Source organism: Uranotaenia lowii, chromosome 2 (genome assembly GCF_029784155.1).
Source record: "Uranotaenia lowii strain MFRU-FL chromosome 2, ASM2978415v1, whole genome shotgun sequence".
Taxonomy (NCBI): domain Eukaryota; kingdom Metazoa; phylum Arthropoda; class Insecta; order Diptera; family Culicidae; genus Uranotaenia; species Uranotaenia lowii.
In genome coordinates, this window is record NC_073692.1 from 30,443,031 (window position 1) to 30,457,805 (window position 14,775).

The 14,775-nt window shown below is 43.1% G+C and overlaps 2 protein-coding genes across 3 annotated transcripts in view; both read left to right on the top strand.

Annotated features, from left to right (window-relative positions):
• LOC129747583 (signal-induced proliferation-associated 1-like protein 2) overlaps positions 1-11,987 on the top strand; it is a 185,244-nt gene extending 173,257 nt beyond the window's left edge. For both annotated transcript variants that reach the window (XM_055741872.1, XM_055741874.1), the window contains exons 3-4: positions 3,331-5,654; positions 9,997-11,987. In XM_055741872.1, coding sequence (XP_055597847.1) covers positions 3,331-5,654; positions 9,997-10,551 — 2,879 coding nt within the window. In that variant the 3' untranslated portion in view covers positions 10,552-11,987. The remainder of the gene's footprint in view (positions 1-3,330; positions 5,655-9,996) is intronic.
• Positions 11,988-12,788: 801 nt separating this feature from the next.
• The window catches only part of LOC129741191 (uncharacterized), a 302,643-nt gene continuing 300,656 nt past the window's right edge, over positions 12,789-14,775 (top strand). Inside the window, exon 1 of the mRNA XM_055732900.1 lies at positions 12,789-13,087. The gene's annotated coding sequence lies outside the window, so the exon portion shown is untranslated. The remainder of the gene's footprint in view (positions 13,088-14,775) is intronic.

Here is a 14,775-nt window from a genome sequence, read left to right on the forward strand (position 1 = left end):
TTCTTTTTCAAACTTTCACCGGTTCGCCGCCATTTTCTTGTGATACTATCAGACCCAAATAGCATTACTTTCGACTCATCTGACCAAATCACCTTATTCCAGTCATCACTGGTCCATGAAATGTGGTCCAGGGCCCAATTCAATTCAATCAATTTTTGTATGCTGATCGGAATTTGTGCTTTTTTGGGCATTTTGCAACCAATAACTTCCAATTTTGAACACGAAACACGAAACGAAAACTTCAAGAGCGCTAAATGACAGCTAGACACAATGTTTACATTCAATTGAAAGCTGCAGGCTACACACTAAAACTTTGTAAAACACACTTAAATCGTAGTATCCATTTGAGGGTGGATAAACTTTTTTTTTGCGTATTTTTTACCCTTTTTCCATAATTTATCACATAAAACCCCGAGAAAAGCTGTAAACGCCGTATTTTCAATGGCAATATAATAAATAAACATGAAATGATAAATTGTGGAGGAACATTCATGAAATCAACTTGATTTTCACCAGAAAAACATTACAATTGTAAATTTGTGAGGTGGGTTGATAAACTTTTTTTGCATACTGTATAACTCTGCTTGCCCAGCTTATCCTGTCCAACATATCCGTTCTCCTGCACACCGTCATGGATGGTTCTTACCGCAAGTCCCTCGCAAACCATAACTACGTTTCGTGCTCTAAGAGGTCGATCGATCCTCTGAAGGAATATTACAAGATACACTTTGTCCGAGGACTTAGTTTTCTTGATAGCAGTTGTTTACGAAGTCGTTGCAAGCATGGTAGAAGTTGATAATACATCTAAAAGTTCCCACGGCAGGTGTAATCGCCTTTTTTCATTAGTGAACCGGGATAGAGAAGAAGCGTCGACTAATTCCATCCCCTTGCCGCCTATCGAGCCGTTCAGTTAAGTCGGTCTTAGACCCACTGGGAACACTCATGATATACTCCACGTAGATATCCTACTCTCCCAATTGCTCCTGGGGTTTCTGACCTTGGTTGCCATCTCGAAATGTTCTGTAACTATCCTTCAATAACATACTCATTGACGACATGACATTCAGCAATACCTGTTCTCTCTTCTACTCCAGCCTCATATCTCTTCTAACGATTCGAGATCAGACCTCTCCTCGTAAAGGGTGTCCACGATGAAATTGCCACACACAAAATTGATTCGCAATATTCGAGTTTTCATCCGATGGCCATAAAATTTTCAGGGATTGAAAAATAACTATTAAACTTCATTTTACCATTTTACTCGTATTTTATTTACAGTCCATACGCAAACGCCCGCACCTTGGCGTTAACCCCGGCCATAAATTCTGCACAACCTGTGAATCAAGCGTTTTTTGCATGTAAACCCATACTTTCTTCAGTTCTTTGACTGTCTTTACAACCTTAGGTCGTTTAAGAAGGTGCTGCTTCATAATCGATGGGACGGAGTTCCGGAGTGTTGGGAGGTTTGGACACGAAATTGACCTTATTGTCCGCATACCACGTCAGCACGTCCTTGGAGTAGTGGCATGAGGCCAAATCCGGCCAGAAGATTGTTGAGGCGTTGTGGGCCTTCAGGAGAGGAAGCAGTCCCTTCTGGAAGCACTCTTTCATGTACACCTGTCCGTTCATCGTGTACTGGGTCACGAAAGGTGCACTCTGCTTTCCGCACGTGCAGATGGCTTGCTAAACAAGGAATTTATTCGCAAATTTGGACATCTTCTGAGTGCGGACATGCTCCGGAACGCTGAACTTATCCTTGGCCGTGAAAAACAGGTTGCCGGGGATCTGTTTGAAGTCGGCCTTCACATAATTTCGTCGTCCATGATGCAGCATTCAACTTTTTGTCAGCATGTTAAGGTACAACTTCCTGGCACGGGTTTTGGCTGATTTATTCTGCTTCTAGTCGCGATTAGGGGCCTTTTGTACCTTGAACGTTCGAAGCCCAGCCTTAGTTTTGGCCTTCTGGTTAAAACTACGGCTTAGGTGCAGCTTCTTAGCCATATCCCAAACGGAGGCGTTCGGGTTTCGGTTGAAGGCCCCAACCACGCGGTTGTGATATTTGGTGTTGTACGGAATACTTTTTCCTTCACTTCTGGGCTTCCGATCAGTGCTCAATCGTTCCTCGAACCGCTTAATCACTCGCGACACCGTAGAATTCGCGATTCCCAACGGTTTAGCGATGGAACTATGCGAGAGATCCTTGTTCTCGTGATGAATGCGCCAGATTTTATCACGCACGAACTCCATTTCCGCGAGTTTTGATCACAGGACTTTAAAACTTGCAGAATGTAAACAATGCACTATGAACTAAATCCACCCAAATTTTCATTAAATTCTACCCAACGGTTAAAAAGTTAGATCCATTTCATAGTGTGGCAATTTCATCGTGGACACATTTCAATGACTTTTATTCACGACTCGAGACCTGATCTCTCTTCTGACCACTTGGGATCTAAACTCTCATCCAACGATTCGAGATTTGGCCTCTCCTCTAACGACTCGTGATCTAATCTTTTTTCGTAATGATTCGAGGTTTAAACACTTTCCCCTCTTTTTAAATACTCAAGGCCTGATCTCTGCTCTAGCGATTCGATATCTGTCTTCTCCTCGTAATGTTTCGGGTTTGAATATACCAACCTCTTCTCTTGGCGACTTGAGGCTTGATCTCTTCTTTAACGTCTCGAGGTCCGACCTCTTATCACCAGTACTCAAGGTTTGTCATTTTAGCCGGTCGCGTGTCTACTCCGAAGGGGATTTCCCGCCAATAATGGAATATCTAACACTTTCCCAACAATCTCCACTGCGAAGAAGGTCAAGTCTAATCCCCACAACATCGGTCGTACGAGACCACGAGGATGTTGAGCATCGCTCAGGGCATTTCTCTGGGTGTTCAAAATGATCATCGCAAAATTCGGGGGCCATCTGCGCTCGAAGTTCTAATCCAAGCCAGGTTCTATGTGCGATTATCTTTGAGTGAGCCGTTGAAAATATTGTCGCTCATACTGTTGTTTTATCCAGTCCAGTTTTAACCGTTTTCATCACCCTTCAGCAACTTGGAAAAGTTTAACTACCGACGATGCTCTATTTCGCTTCCCAGCTGTAGAGTTTGTCCAAGTTTACTGTTCCCGTCCAAAAAATCTTTTGAATGCCGTTTTTCTACCCGCGTGTGGTAGATGTTCAAGTTGTAGCCACAACTTTTTCTTATGTTTAAATAACGTGCCGCCATTAGCTCTACACTTTTCTAAAGGTGGTGGTCAAAATAGGACTTTCTTACAATTCCAACTGTTACATTGAGATACTAACATCCGTTCTTTTTCCCTTCAATTTTAGGTAAACACTTTGCCGACTTCCTGCTGTCGAAGGTGATCAACGCCGAGAATGCGGCCCATCGTTCGGAGAAATTTGCAACAATGGCCACCCGAACCCGGCAGGAGTACCTCAAAGACCTGTCGAGCAACTACTGCAGCGCTACCCTGGTGGACACCGGACAGAAGTTCTCCATCTTCCCGAGCAAAAAGCGGGAACGGAGCAAGCCTCGGTTTTCCGGGGACCTGACGCAGCGGGGCGCCTTCTGTTGGCAGGTGGTGCTACACGATAGCGGCCAATCGACGCAGGTCGATTGTTTCCTGGGAATTTCGGCCGAGACGTTTGTGCTGATCGAGGAGTGTTCCCGACAGATTATTTTCGTGACTCCATGCAAGGCGATCCTCGGTTGGTCGACGAGTCAAAATTCACTGCGAGTGTATCATCACCAGGGCGAGTGTGTTACACTGAACATGCGGGATTCGGGCGATCGCGATGAGCAGCTGGAGGTCATTGAAAGACTGCGAGCCGTGACCAATGGATGCGGTGCTCTGGAGTTGAGCTTGAGGAGGAATCCAATGGGCCAGCTGGGTTTCCATGTACAACCGGATGGGATCGTTACCCAGGTGGAAATTTCCGGTCAAGCTTGGACCGCCGGTTTGAGGCAAGGCTATCGACTGGTGGAGATTTGCAAAGTTGCGGTTGCAACTTTGTCTCATGATCAGATGGTCGATCTGTTAAAAACTTCGGCCCAAGTGACGGTCACAGTAATAGAATCGTTTGCCGATTTTAGTCCTAGACGTGGATGTTCCTTACAAAATTGTCGCTTCAATGCAATCAACTATGAGAACGATTACGATACGGTCCCGGAGAGATCGTCGTCGGATAAAAATGGTAAAAAACATTTACCCAGTGCCCAGCTACAATCGGCTAACCATCGAAAGCGGTATGAGAGGAATTTTTCCCCACCGAGGTCAAGCAATAGTTCCGGATATGGAACCGGTAGTAGTAGTCGATCATTCACGGCCGCCAATCCAAATGGAGTTCCGCCACCAGACAATCGTTATTGTCCCGATATGGGAACTCTGACGAGCTCTTCCAGTGGTCATTCCTCGAACGACGAACGGTGGTACGATATTCTTGATCCTCCTCAAGAAATACCTTCATCCAGTATGCCTCCACCCCAACAAGAGTCCAGCAACTATCACCATCCAAAACTTACGGCTTCCAGTAACTCGCTGCCACTAGCTGGAAGCACTCCTAGGCCGTTATCCCTCCACAACGATTCCCGTCCTTTGACCAACAACGGTAGCAATAATCCAAATAGCAATTCGAATATCGCACTTCTCAAACGATTGATCATTACCGAAAATAATGGTCACGATAGTGGACCTTCTGGCGGTGAACCATTATATAGCAGCTCGATGAAAAATCTTGCCAATCATCATCACCTCTCGGCAACTGACGAAGAGGAACTTTCCCGGCACAATTCGCCCCAACTCAAACGGTCGGCCACTACCACCAACATCTACGGTATCAATGGCGCCGGCAAGAAACCCAGTTCTAATGGACCACTCAGTTCCAGCAGCAACTCCAGCTCCCGGAATAACAGTCCACGGCCGCTAAACAACGGTGGTGGACCAATTTCCGACGGAGCCAAACTCCGCCCCAAAAGCCAAGCTCCGCAACGAAATAGCGTTAACTACACCGGCAGCACCCTTCAGGAAGATCTCATGAAGCTCATCAATCCTGACTACATCGCAGCATCCGCCGACGATAATTTTAACACCGGAGGTTCCTTGGAGAAAATTCAAAAAGGTCACCCAAACAGCCACAGCCTAGGGAACATCTCGTCCCTAGCCGCGTCCAGTGGCTTGAAACCGATCCAACCGCTAGCCCAGAAGTCGCGCTCCCGTGAAGGTGTCAACATGGGATCGTCCAATAACCTAAAGGTCCCCTCCAACAAAGCAAACCACCAACAACAACATCAAACACAGGACCAGGACTCCCTACCGGAGGTAATTTTCACAACCGCTCGTCCCGCTACGGTCATTTCATCGACCACCAGCAATTGTTCCAGTCCGGCTAGCGAACTGAACAACAATAGTAGCGGCGGCGGCAGCATGAACAAGTTGCACATCAACGAAGACCATCTGAAGCTGTCACCGGCTAAGCGCCAACAGCAGCAGCATCAGCAACAACAGATGATGATGGCCGGTGGGATTTTGAAGAATGGTTCACCGCTGCTGAATGGTGGTGCAGGCGCGTCCGGGTCGAAAATCCCGCTACCCGACATGCAGGAGATGGACTGGAATAGCCTCGTTGATACCGCTACCAAGGCCATGAATCAGGTATGTGAAGATCGCATCTTGTATGCATGATTTTTAGGCCATACACAAGGGTCCTTAAGGGTTGAATAACACAATAGTGTTAAAATCTCAGACAAATAAACAAACAAATCTTTGCCTATTTCATTGCGGTCGTTTACCTCTTTACCCTTTTCACGGCAATAGATAACTTTTAACCCATTTGAGGGCTGTCAAAAATTTCGGGGAGATGGAATACCTCTTTGCTCATTTCAGAACGATCGCATATCTATGTAAACATTTTAGGATGATAGAACACCTCTTTGCACATTTCAGGGCTATCGAATACGTATTTGTGTATGGCAGAACTATCGAATATAGCTATATTCATTTCAGGGTGTCAAAATACATCTTTGCCCATTTCAGAGCTCTCGAATACCTCTTCGCCCATTATAGAGCGATCGATTTCTTCATTCAAGTGCAGTCTTTTGTCTTTTGTCTCCTTCTCGTCTTTGGCTGTCTTCTTGCTCTTCCGAAGTTCCTGCTTCATTATTGCCCAGTACTGCTGCACCGGGCGCAGCTCCCGACAGTTTAGCGGGTTCATGTCCTTTGGAACAAAATTGGCCTCATACAACTTCAAGATACTTTTAGAATAGTGGCATGATGCTAAATCTGGCCAAAATAGCGGAGTTTCATCGTGATGCTGCAAGAATGGCAAAGGGCGCTTCTCGAGGCACTCAGATTTGAGGATCTCGCCATTTACTGTGCCCTCTTGCCACGAAAGACTAATTCCTCAATCCGCAAGAGCAGATGGCCTGCCAAACGAAATATTTTGAGGCGATCTTCGCCATTTTCTTTTTCTTATTTTGTCGTCGTCCACATCGAACTTTTTCTTGCCGATGAAAAACTTCAACCCGGTAATTTGCTTAAAATCGACTTTTATATGGCCGGCCTTCGACCAGACTGAACTGAGCGCCATTAGAAAATTTAAAAACAACAGAAACTTCAACTAGAGTTTTTCATATCCTAGATCGCAAAACCGAATACGAATGATTTAAATAAATTCCTTGAATTATAAACTATTGAATCTAGCTCATAAACATCAAAAATTTTGATTCTAGCTGAAAATATTTGCACATTAAGTTCAAGTGTCTTGAAAAAATGCTGATGGCGTTCAGTTCGGTCTGTTCGAATCCTGACCATATACGTTTCGTCGTCCATCACACAGCAGTCATATTTTGTCAGCATCTTCTCGTAGAGCTTCCGTGCCCGAGTTTTAGCCGTCTGTTGTTGCCGCTCATCGCTCTTTGGAAAATTCTGTACCTTGTATGTACCGTGCTGGACGGCCTGAGACGTTGGGATCATCCGCTTCACCTTTCTCTCCGTCTTTTTGTTATCCGGTCTCGGTTTTCTTCCGGCTCCTTTTCCGTGCTCCAAAGTCAACCGCTCCTGGAACCGCTTCAACACTCTGGAGACGGTTGAATAGTGAATTTTCAACATTTTTCCCAACTGCCGGTGCGACAGGTCAGGAAATTCCAGGTGTTTGGAAAGAATTTGTTCTCCCGACTCTCGTTGGTTCACCTCTATTTTCGTTGAATCGAAAAACACGACTTCGAATTTGGCAGCGTGTAAACAATAAACATCAATGAGAAAGTGTTAAAAATTTGGTTGATTTTTAACCCAATGGTAAAAAAGTTATGCCCTGTTGAAGGTGTCGCAATTATTTCGTGTTCGCCCGTGCTAGTGTCAATGTGTTTCCGGTGCTTGAGGGAACGGTCGAGTATATATCCCAGGTACTTGTGGGTATTTACGGGTTCGATCTTTTCTCCACAAATTTTAACTTTTAGCTTATCTTTTTTTTTTCGTTGGTGAAAGGGATGAAGGCCGATTTCTTGGGGCTAATTTCTAGATTTAGCCCCAGGTAGGAAAACCTGGGGCTAAGTGGTTCTTCCGCTTACTCAAAACTTCAAGGAATTCATCTGGTTTCAGGGGGAGTTCATATCCTGAGAGACTTGGGATGGTATCGCAACAAGGTGAGGGGAGGGATTCATTTGAACTTTTGAAATAGTGGTCCATAAATTTTATTCCGGTTTCGTGGGGAATCAGGAGAAATTTTTTCAAGTTTCCTGATAGCGACGTGTCGATGCCTTTAATAATATTCCACAGCTGGCCCGATGGGGTTGTTTCATCGATTAATTCTGTTAATTCTGAGACATGTTTTCTTTTCGCTGTTCTTACTACTTTCTTGAAGGCTGCTCGGGACTTTTGAAACGACAGGAAGTTTGATAGCGTTCTCTGTCTGTTGTATCTTCTAAGAGCAGAGCGTTTTTCTTCGTACAATAATTTAATTTCCTCGGACCACCATTTCTTCAGGAAATTACATTTTTTGTTTTGTATGATGAAAGAGGAGCTTTCAATAACTTCTTCAGTTATGTCTATCATTTCTTGTGGGGAGTATATGAACTGTGGGGGCATTTGGTTTAATTTCTCTATGACCTGTTCCTTATTAACCCGTTTTAAAGTTGTTTCGGCTTTTTGGCAGATTCCTCCAATCTCGACTAGTATGGAGAGGTGAGCGCTTCCGAATTCTTCTTCCTGTACCGACCAGATCGTTTTGCTGGCTAAACCTGTAGAGCTGAGGATTAGGTCGACAGCTGAGTCCCTTCGGCCTTGGCTAGGCACCAATGTCTTGGTACCATCATTTAGAAGGATCAAGCCGGATTAATTTATTAGATCATGTGATAATCTCCCACGTTTGCATATCGGGGTCTCTAGGCTCCACGAAGTGTGGTGGGCATTTAGATCGGCTCCAAGGATGACTTCACCTCTTATTTCTTCTAAGAATTCGAACAGGTCCTTTAGTGCTTTGAGGGCTGCTGTATCCGAGTCTGTTGCGGGGGGCAGATACCCTGAAACGATTGTTACTGTGCGTGAAGGGCTTAGAAGTCTGATGGCGACACTTTCTAAAGGTGACATGTTGGGTACCGCCACCTCTTCCCATTGTAGGTCGTCTCTCACTAGGATACCTACTCCACCATACCCGTTCGGACGCTTCATGGAAATTAGTTCGTAGCCTTTTATTTGGAAGGGTTCCTGTTCTTTGAGCCATATTTCCTGGAGAATGGCGCAACTGATGTTATTTTGTACCAAGCTTGCATACAGTTCCTCCCGTGTCTCTGTGGGTCTTAAGCTCTGGACGTTGTTTTGTAGCAGTTTGAAGTTTCTATTCATTTTCTTGTTCTATGTTTCTTCTGTTAAAATCTGATTCGAAATTTAAGGATTCGATAATTTGGTTCAAAGCTGTGCTTACTTCGATCAGTAGGCTGTCCGCGTCCAGTTCGGTATGATCGGACTTCTAAGTGTTGTCTAGTTTGTCTCTCAGCTCTATTATTGTCGTTACCCTATAACGAGAGGCCCGACACGCTTCCGGTTTTAAGCAGGTGGCTTAAGCGCCACTTCCGTTTGGAAGACCACCTACCCTTTCTTATCTTGCCCAGCTGATGAGACTCGGTCGCGTGTTCCTTTTGATTCCCGATTTTGGGAAAGAAGCGGAAGGGACTCTAAAAGGGAATCCGTACTTCGACCCTTAAGGGCCGCCCCGAAGTCGAGACAAAACCCGGGAGAAATCCGTGGAAATGGGAGTTAGTCGTTCGTTACAAAGCAAGCTAGGGGTTAGAATCATCGGACAAGACCAAACCCGTTACCTGGACCAGAAAAGAAGGATCGATTGGATTCGCGGTCAATCTCCGCAGTAAAGAGACAAAGCAAATTAATCCCGAAACAACGGACAACGTGTGACTCCCTTTGCAGTTACCCCGTTAAGTTTTTGCTTACAATTATTTGTTCGATTTATTATCAAGGATACTTGCCCAAGTTCTTTGAAGTCCTGCGAAACACGTTCTTTAAGCCAACAGTACCTTGAATCCATATTTTCGGTACTGTTCCAGCGAGCTTTCAATTGAAATTGCGAATCTCGGATGACTTCTGACATTTTCTCACTTCTATACAATCTTCAACAGCAAAATTTTTAACAGTTTTTCACTCTCACGTTGGATTCCACTGTTCAGCTGTTGAATTTCTTCCACATCCACTTCTTTACGTCATTCTTACTTTTTCACTTTTTCTCAATTTTAGAAACTTCCTTCTACAAAACACGTGTTCTGAAATTTCGAAAAATACTTGGATCGAACAGAAAACGCATCCAACTTGCATGACTGTCCGTTTGAGAATGAGAGCAAACTTGAAAATTTGCGATGTTTTTGATTAATTTGTTTACATTTTCTCGCTCTCGCCACTGTTGCCAGAAACACTTTTTTTCTTATTTAAACAAGTTAAGTTTTTTTTAATACTTGATAATAATCCGAATTTCTCCTCTTCTGTTCTACAGCTCTCCGAATCGGTGGCCAAATCACATCCGCAGGGTAACGTGTACTACGACGACATCAGCCAGGTCCTGAACGGGGTCGTCCAACAGCAGCAGCAACTTCAACAACAACAGCAACAGTTGCAGCAGCATCAAGCCCAACTGTCCCAGCTAACGGCAGCGGCCGCAGCCGCAGCAGTTGGTCATCAGGGCAACTCCAGCGGTGGAACTCCTCCGGTTCTGCTGTCGGACCTATCGGCGTCCTCAGTTGCGACCAGCTCTAATCCATCGCCGGTTTCTTCGGCCGGAAGTGCCATCAGTAGTGCAGGTTCTTCCGGCAATCAGCAACTGATGGCCGCCGCCATGCAGAACAGTTCCAGCTTGCCGGAGCTACAGAACCAGGTGACTCAGCTATCGGATCGAGTCCTGAGGGAACAGAGGCGTCGTCGTTCACTCGAGCATGCCGTGCGTCGATTGACCGAAGAAAATCGACGGCTGCAGGACGAAAGCCAGGCCGCAGTCCAGCAGCTACGCCGTTTCACCGAATGGTTCTTCCAAACCATCGACAGACAATCTTAAGAGGGAACAGTTTTTTTTTTTAATTACACAATATTCAAGACAAACCTAATAGTGCTCTTCAACAGAATATGTCTTCCAAAGTTTTGCACCATTTTTGAAATTTTTTTAGAAAACCACCAATCTAGAAAAGCAATTGTTCTCTCGTACTTACTCAAGTTACAGTTTGGGATGAAAATTCAAACAATATTTTCATTGTTTCCTTAAAAATCATTAATACATTAAAACACAGTAACATGTCTTTAACAATCAAGTATCGAGCTATTATAAACCGGAAGTTGAAATCGAACTTTCTTAGCTGTTAGGTATTGTATCTCTTAAGCAACCAAAAATATAGCGTTAGGTAAAAGTGTAACGAAACAATATGCATAACATCAATACGCCAGCAAAAGTTGTCTGAACTATAGAAATTTTGAAAACAATAAAACACCAACAAACGTTTTTGAACGAGTTCATCAAAAAATTTATAAAGAAAAAAACACCAATTTATCACGAATAAATACAATACAATCAGTACTACTTTACCACATTTGCGGAATTAGCAATCGTTAGGCATCGCAATATTTTCGACATATACACATGCATATATTCAATATTTAGATAGAAAGCTTTACTTAAAAGAAACAAAACGAAACGTATGAAAAGTACTCTTAAAACTAACTTAACTGAAAACAGAAGCAAAAACATACCAAATACAATTGCCGTATAATTTCGCTCTTAATCTACCGTTTAGTTTTGTTCGTATAGAATCATCCCCTTAGAAGTAAGGAAACAGAAAAAAAACTGTTAAATAGCCTTTATGTTGATAGTGTTTTCCCCAACGATTGGAATCAAATGAAACAAAAAAAAAACGCACTTTTTAAGTTCGATTTAAGTGTTGCAACAAATCCCATCTTGAACACCTTGTTCTGTAAAATCTTGTACCATATTATTTCTCGTTTGTGAATCAAACCCTTATTTTTTTGTATTAAATGTTAGACGATAAGAGTTCCCCAGTCTTTACACCGTTTGTATTTTTTTCATTTCTGCTATTCTAATTTAATTTCCAAAAAGGTAGGGCGTGTGTATTGTTTTCTATAATACTACTATTTAAATCTATCGCTGTGTACTATATTTGAGACCTCTCCGATCACCCGCAAAACAAAGTGTGAGTTTTATTTTGTAACTATACCTTCCTACTTCTATTGTATCATTATTATTTGTAGTCTATAGTTATTGCCCTATCATTATATTATAAATATGCAGAACAATATATTACATACTTGTATGAAGAGAAAATGGAGGCGAAAAAAAACTTTACACAACACACAGCTCACATTATACGGCAGTATGGACAGCCAACAAGCAAGCAAGCAAATGTTACGATCACGTATTCAAAAATCAAACAACAACAAAAAAATCAAAAACAATATCATTGAAAATATACGTTAAAAATTTAGAAAAAAATGACATTTTCTTATTTGATTTTTATTCCGAAAGAAAAAAAAAATACTGAGAAAGAAAACAAACTTCTAGAAAAATTGCTAAAAATCATAATTATAAAATGTTTAACTTCATCTACACGTCTTTAACTTCGTCGTGTTCGTGAATCAATGTTCATGAAAATCATCATAAAATTGTCCAAGTTGGGTTTCATTTCGTGTTTTTTTGTATGGGAGCCCACCTCCCCCCACTATACAAACCATCTCTGACCCGAAAAACCCTCGGATACCTAATTTCGCTTTATTTCGACCGTCCCTTTATATACGTTATGGTGTTAAAAAAACGCCTCCATTTTTATATATAAGATAAACAAAAATCTTAATTCTTCTGAATATCTCAAACCGTATTCCTAATCTGCATCTAAACTTAAATTCTGAATCAGATTAAGAAATTTGAAATCTGAAACTGAATCTTAAATCGAAAAGTTGTATCTGATTCATCTCATAACGGTAAGTGAATTCTGATTTAGTTCTAGTTTTGTTATTTGGTTTCAGAAAACGCAAATCACTTTTCAAAAAAGTTTTTTATTTCAAATTACCTGCCTGTTTTTTTAATAATGCGCACAATTTAAAGTGCCGATTGATCAATTCAAATTAAGCGTGTCACTTTCAACAAAACAATCGAAACTCGAAAGCCCCTCGACGACCGTGCGATGTTTTTTCGATGACGCTTCTCTTTTGCGCAGGACTTCCATCAAACGCGGGTTTTATTTTGATTCTCACGGCGCGTTTCTTGTTTTGTTCGTCTATTTCGCGTGGATGAAATCGCAACGCGTTATTTCGTTTCCTCGGATGGTATGCGGAGATTGTCGCGTGTTTTTCGGTCTTTTCGGTGGAAAATCAGCTTAAATCTTGTGTAATTTACTTCAAATTTCCGGTTCGGTTCGGTTGAATTTTCGCGGATTAGTGCGTTTTTGAGAGGGAGTGATAAAAGAAGACTGAAGTAGTGCTTTTCGAGGATCACGTTTAAATTTGGGAATGGTTGAAAGTTCGATACAAATTGTGTAAAATAAGTGCATAGTGAACTAAATATTGCGCATAAAACTGTAAAAGCTTGGGTAAGTTATCTTTCTTTTTTTTATAATTTAATAATATCTTGACGAAAAGAATCATATTTGATTATTGAAAAAAAGGATTTTATTAGAAAGGGTCTGACGGATAACGTAATTAAAGATAAAGGCTACCGTTCCTCTGAAATAAAACAGCCCTTTATCCACCGAGTCTTGAGTCTTGACTCTAAATCCATGACAATTTTTTTTTTTTCTAGCCTATTAGTACTCTTTTGTCTTTTTTTGAACACAATACAAGTTTTAAACTTAACATTTTGAAGTTCGTACAGCTGAAACTAGTTTTCAAGGCTTCCATTCAGTTAATTCCACTCTGCTTGGTCGTTTTTTACTTGTATTCTTATCACTTTCTTTCCCAAGTTAAAATAGTTTAGTTCAACTATCATGTTGCAGATTTTTTCCTCTTGATTCTGCAATCTATTTTTTAAATCTCATCTAAGGTCCTCAGAAATTCAAATAAGAAAACAAATAAACAAACCGACATGACCGCTGGATTTGGAGCGGTGTCATCTTGCGCATCTTTTGTGTGGGGTTGCCCGTTTTTTCACTGGATTGGATCTTATTTCATTTAAGTCTTTTTTTTTATTAGTTGATCACCCAGGTGGTAAATCCTTTTTATGGATTGCATACCAAGGCACGGCGAGCCACCGCGTCCCCCCAGTTTGCTACTCTGGGTCCATGGGTGCAATTGGACGACTCATGATACTATGTACCCCTACGCCATAAAATCCACCTGGGGCCTCTGGCCATAATTCCCATCCGGACCTGCAACGAAGGCTGTACCCAGGGATGGGAGACCATACTCGCGCAATGCGCTCCACGGCAAAATACTCGTTTTATACGTCCTACACCAGCAATCATCATCCACTCTTTGTCACGATTCACGACTTACGGGTTGGCAGTCCGTTCACCGCTACTCGTGACTCGAGTCCCACATATGGCTTCTTGTCACAATTTGAGCCGTCTTCGCCCGTCTCTCCTCGTGACTTGAGACCTTCACCCGCTCATCCTCTTGACACGATTCGAGGCGACTCTACCACCTCTCCTCGTGTCTTGAGGGTCCTCGCTCATATCGTCTCTTGACCCAATTCGAGACGAGAACAACTCGCCTCTCCTCGGGCCTGGAGATAACCACACATCCTATTTCTCCATCTCGACTCTTCGAGACTCAACCTGAGGCCCACCCACTGGGCGCCACATGTTACGGCACAAGGCCCCTCTGTCTGTCGTGAGTCAATCGTATCCGCGAATCGGGGCCAGGAACCTCCCCGAAAGGCAGATTGATCGAAACTCGCCAAACATTTGGTCGTCCCGCATATCGGGGTCGCGACTACCCGATACACGTTACGACCCCTCCCTCTTGCAACTGAGCACTGGTACCAGGGTGCCCAGTCGCACCACGTTTTTGCCACACTCGGCACGCAGCCCGTCGGTAGCTGACTGTACCAAGTGTGACGTGTAGTTCGCTTGGCCGTACATCTACAGGTGGTGGTGGGAGGTGGAACTACGTCGCAGAGCACAATCATTTAAGTCTGTACAGCTGACCTCGCGGTAAGATGTCGGCGAGCGGACTCAGTCTGCCCGGGTTCGTTTCTCGGTCGGGCGAAACTTTTCAAGTAGTGTAGTGGTGATATAGAGTTTTAAACTCTCTGCCAATCAAACAGATCCATACATACATT